General features: G+C 36.7%; 1 protein-coding gene across 1 annotated transcript; it reads right to left on the bottom strand.

The window, feature by feature from the left end:
- Positions 1-267: 267 nt before the first annotated feature.
- LOC145270942 (uncharacterized) lies at positions 268-5,099 on the bottom strand. The gene is made up of 4 exons (XM_080126488.1): positions 5,039-5,099; positions 3,594-3,952; positions 3,215-3,299; positions 268-411 (listed from the first exon to the last, which is right to left on the bottom strand). The coding sequence occupies exons 1-4, from the start codon at positions 5,072-5,074 to the stop codon at positions 310-312; spliced, it is 582 nt and encodes a 193-aa protein (XP_079982614.1). The 5' UTR covers positions 5,075-5,099; the 3' UTR covers positions 268-309.
- Between the last annotated feature and the right edge of the window lie 217 nt (positions 5,100-5,316).

The raw sequence follows: 5,316 nt of genomic DNA, 5'->3' as shown, positions 1-5,316 counted from the left end.
TTAAGAAAATAATTTTATTAACGGTAAATGCGCAAGAATTACGGGTGCAAAGAATTCTGCTTAAGTTTCTTTTAGCTGCTGTTTCTGCTCGTGTAAGGACTTCTTCAGGATGTTTATTGTTTTCAGTCAACCTGGACTTCTCTTTGCCACTGGAATCAAGTCGTGTTGACTCAGGAGAAGAGGGGTTAGTGATTGTGTAACCCGTGCTTCACTGTTTAGTGTGTGCCTATCATTCGGGTAAATGAGTCAACAAAATAAAACAAAAAATACATTTAGAAAATGATTTTATTAACAGGAAATGCGCAAGAATCACGGCTGCAAAGAATTCTGCGTCAGTTTCTCCACTCTGCCTTTTAGCTGCTGTTTCTGCTCGTGTAAGGACTTCTTCAGGATGGCAATGTCTTGCTCGGTCTGTAGGGAAGAGAAGATAAACAAAAAATTCAATCATTTTATTGTAGACTAGCATTTCAGCCCGGCGTTGCCCGGGTGTTTGGATGTGTTTGTTGAGCAAAAAAAAAAAAAGTGGTAGTAGGAAGACAGGTTTGAACACGTACCCCAAAGGAGGAAAAGAACAGGAAAAAAACCTGACGTCTTTGCTGTAACGCCCACCGCCAAACCAGAAGTGACATGTTTAAATTAAAGCTAGACAATCGAAAGGAAAGGATGACTTTTGAAAATATTGGCGAAAAAAAGCGACACCCCCCCCTGTAGAAAAGTGTCCAGTTGAAGATGAAGTTATTAACATCTTTAGCCATTTTTTTTATATTTGTCGTCTGAAAGGTTGAACTTCAAAACGATACTGATCTGTTAAAAATCCGTCACCTCTGTCGAAAGTTTTAGGCAGACATGCAAACATACATACATAAATTTATATATTGGTAACTAAAAATTTTTGATCCAAACCGATTAAAAAGCTTGCCCTATCTCTGAATACCCTTTATGTAAAATTTCAAATGTTTAGATCAAAACATTGTCTGAGTAATTTGGTAGAGATCGCAACGGTCAATTTTTAAAAAAACTTTGAACCCCATTATGACCCCTGAACATTTGTTTTGGGCTCAAATCAAGTTATTAAGTTAAATCCATGTCCAAGGAAACTATATCTAAAATTTCAATTGTTTAGACCCAAAATTGTCGGAGGAGTTTGGTAGAGTTCTCAAAGGTCAAATCGTTGAACTTTGACCCCTTAACAGCCAAATTTCTGTCCGAAAACGGATTACAAAGATTTTCCCAAATTTCAGTACCCTATATATCAAATTTCGCGTCTGTAGACTGAAAATTGACAGAGTTATTGCGTAGGGGAATGTTCACGTTTATAGATATATAGATATGAGCAAAAATATCTTGCCTTTGGTAACAGTTATTTATAGAATTGTTAGATGAAAGTCTAGAACAGTTCTAACAAATCAGTCCCTCCAAATGTTAAGAATGGCTTTCTAAATAAAGTTCTCCATCTTCGGTTCGTAAACTTCATAAGTAACCTATTAAGTTGTTAGGTGGAGACTTGCAATGTCTGTTCCAATGTCTGAGTCGCCTTGGCCATGTGCCAAAAATTGATACATCATCGTCCTAGTGACTCATGGCCGAGGCGACTAAGACGTTGGAACAGACATTGCAAGTCTCCAACGTGCTGAGTCCAATCCTGAGCGAAAGCAGTGGCAGTGACAACACAATGGCAGTGACAGGGATAGACGCAGCAGCAGCAGCAACAGCATTAAGCGGTAGCAGCAGGGACGGCCTGAATGGACCGAGAACATGGTACCCCCGTAACAATAAAGGGTTGGGTTCGAAATTCAAATAAAAGTTCGCGAGTTTGAGATACACCTGAAGAAGGCTGAAGGATAATACGGCCGAAGCGTAGTGAAAAAAACACCGAAGATGAGGAAATGAGTCCGAAAAACGAAATCCATAATATCTACACTCCTATAAATTCTTTTTTTTTTGTGTGTGTAATTATATTCGTATTGAAACGCTTTTCTTCTATTTATTTAAAAAGATAATACAACTTTGTTATATATGGCTCGTAGCTGGGTTCATTCAGATTCGTGTGAAAGAAAACATGGAAAGAAAGAAAGGGAGACCATGACAGAAAGAGACGAAGATATATATTTCTCTCACATGCAAGTCAGTCTGGTTTCCGATTTTGAATGGAGTAGACATGGTTGAGATTTCACTAAGATTCATAGAACTAAAGAAACATGTGGAACTACCAAGAAATAGAAGAATAAGCCACACAATGAGATATACACATAAGAGACAAAATTCTCCCCCTCCCCATTATTTTATTCTACTTGTGAGTCAAGGCCTGAAGACCACCCGAGGATAAGGGTTAATGTATGTAAGGTGTTAGTGCAGTAATAGTTAATGGTATAAATTGGATAGAATTTTTATTATTTATGGGGACGGCTCAACAAGAACTTGTTTACATTGGATTTGAAGGCCAGCAGATAGAGAGTGAGGAGGATTCATATATAGTGGTTGTAGCTAATCAAGTGTTTTTTTTTTGTTTTTAAAGTTTTGCAAGGGGGCCCGTAGCTGGGGTCATTCAGATTCGTGTGAAAGAAAACGTGGAAAGAAAGAAAGAAAGAAAGAGCATGAAAGAAAGAGAGGGGGATATCTTTTCTCTCGCATGCAAGTCAGTCTGGTTTCCGATTTTGAACAGAGCAGACACGGTTGAGATTTCACTAAGATGCATAGAAGTAAAGCAAGATGCGGAACTGTCAAGAAATAGAAGAATAAGCCAAGCGTTAATTAATTAAAGGAAGCCTTCGATTTGTTATCTTGTACAGCTGCAAGCGACAAAGAAAAAAATGGTGAACTTTATCGCATATATATGCATCGCAATTGCATTCACAAATACAAAGAGACACACAGGATGAGATATACACGCAAGAGGCAAAATCCCCCCCCCATTTTAGTCAAAGTCCGAAGTCCACTCAAAGATAAGGGTTAATGAATGTAAGATGTTAGTGCAGTAATGGTTAATGGTATTTGGGTAGAAGTTTGATTATTGATGTGGACGGCTCAACAAGAACTTGTCAATCATGAAGCTTCCCAAGACGAGGGCCATTGATTTAAATTGGGACGTGATGGGAGTCAGAGCGATTATGATGAAAATAGAGAAGGTTCTGTTGTTTTAAATTTACTGGGGAGGAACCATTTTAGACATGAATAGTAGTCTGAAGAATCCAAATGTTATGAAACGTTGCCTTACCTGTGAGAGTTCAGCATCAATAGACGCTATATCTGGATCTTTCGTTTCCCATGACTGCAACATATTCAGGTATTCTTTCAGTGATCTTAATTTGTAAAAATATATAACAATAAATGTTAGCTTCAATTTTAATATTTGCTGCTTCTGCACTATTAGGACGAGATTTTGTAGTCGATAAATGGAGTTTTCAGATAAAAAAAAAAATAATGGTTTTAATTGATTTTTTTTGTCAATTCTAATAAATTACAATGTTAGCTTCCAAATTATGCAGTCGAAATTACCTAAATATTACTGAATTATTAAAAAAAAAATTTAATCGCGTTAGCAAGTGAAGAAATTGCCGCCACCTTGTTTAAATTGAAACATGCAATGTACTTACGCTAATTTCTCTCGTTGGGTTTTGTAATTCAATAACAACTTGTTTGTCTCGAGCACTTCCAACCGCAGATTAGCATCAGTCGCCTCCTTTGAGACCCGGAAATCGCTCGGGGTCATCAGCAAAACATCCGAGTCTTTTTCCTGAACTGGACCAGGACCAGCATTCTTGGCTAATGGATTCCCAGACTGAAGTTTTGTATCGGGCTGAACGTCTACTAGCTGCGGCTCGGGAGAAAGAACCAGTCGGCTAGCAGGAGAGAGTCTTTCAGATGAATTCTCGGGAGGAGTCTGGTTCATTTTAATCAGCCTCTCTGGCCCTTCTTCAAATCTAGGTTTGACCAAAGGTTTTTCAATCGTAAACTGTAAATAAATGAAATTTTAAATTCAAATTCATGTCAAATCCTGGTGAAAATGAACAAACGGTGCAGTTTTAGGCTTTAATATATGTACATTTGAGTTCTGCAACCATACAAAAAAAAAAATACAGCAAAATGTCACTTTAAATGTAAGATCCCTTAGCACATTGAAAAATAGAGTGGAAGGGATGTCACTTGATGTATGATCCCTTAGCACAATGAAAAATAGGATAGGGGAAGTTACTTTGAATGTAAGATCTCTTAGCACAATAAAAAAGTAGAGGTATGTCACTTTATAGGTGAGATCCCTTAGCAAAATGAAAAAAAAAGTAGGGCATGTTACTTTAAAAGTAAGATCCCTTAGCACAATGATAAATAAGGTCGAATGTGGGATTTTTCTTTAAATGTGAGATCACTTTTCAAATTAAAATATTGGGTGGGGAGATGTCACTTTAAATGTAAGATCCCTTAGCACATTGAAAAATAGGTTTGGTGGGGAAGTCACATTACATATAAGATCCCTTAGCACAATGCAAAATAGGATAGGGAGAAATAACTTTAAATGGAAGATCCCTTACCACAATGAAAAAAAAGTAGAGTATTGTCACTTTAAAGTTAACGTCCCTTAGCACATTGAAAAATATGGTGGGGGATGTATGATCCCTTAGCATAAGGAAAACTAGAGTGAGAGGATATCTCTTTAAATATGAGATCCCTTAGCACAATTAAAAATAAGGTTGGGAGTGGGATTTTGTTATAAACACATTAAAAAATAGTAGGGGTCAGAGTGGACCTGGGAGCAAATAGCAATTAAAGGGTGGCTCCACACTCCCCAAAGCCTGCAAGCTGGGGCCTAACCACTGGATATAGTGTAAGGTCATATCCAGGACCACAGATATATATAGATAGGTACAGAGATTGAGAACGCACTAAAAATGTGGCTTCATTTCGGTACCTAACTTACCTGGGTGGGTTGCCTGTAGGCGGAGAAAAACCGTGTCACACAGACAGACAAACAGTATGAAAATTTATAATAAGATATAACAAAAATAAAAAAAGAAATAATACCATCAAAATAGACAATTCTCACCTGATTTTCAATGTCTTTGGTTATAGCTTTTTCCATCTTGATAGGAATTTCGGGACTGAAAAAAGAAAACCAAATTGCTAACTTAACGATACAAATCCGATACACACATATATATGTGTATATATATATATATATATATATATATATATATATATATATATATATATTTAAAATATAATTATTTATTATTTTTTTATAACTTTTTACAAACGAAGCACACATTCGCATAAACACACACACACAAATACTTAAACATGCACACATTCACTCTTCAAACT

Source organism: Euprymna scolopes, chromosome 46 (genome assembly GCF_053919585.1).
Source record: "Euprymna scolopes isolate OS-2025 chromosome 46, ASM5391958v1, whole genome shotgun sequence".
NCBI classification, from domain to species: domain Eukaryota; kingdom Metazoa; phylum Mollusca; class Cephalopoda; order Sepiida; family Sepiolidae; genus Euprymna; species Euprymna scolopes.
This window is presented reverse-complemented; position numbering and strand designations above follow the sequence as displayed.

Coding starts and splice junctions, on each gene's coding strand:
- LOC145270942 (XM_080126488.1), bottom strand. CDS start 5,074: ATGGAAAAAGCTATAACCAAAGACATTGAAAATCAG. Junction 3,300..3,593: donor ACCCAACGAGAGAAATTAGC/GTAAGTACATTG, acceptor TTACAAATTAAG/ATCACTGAAAGAATACCTGA. Junction 412..3,214: donor TTGATGCTGAACTCTCACAG/GTAAGGCAACGT, acceptor TCTTCCCTACAG/ACCGAGCAAGACATTGCCAT.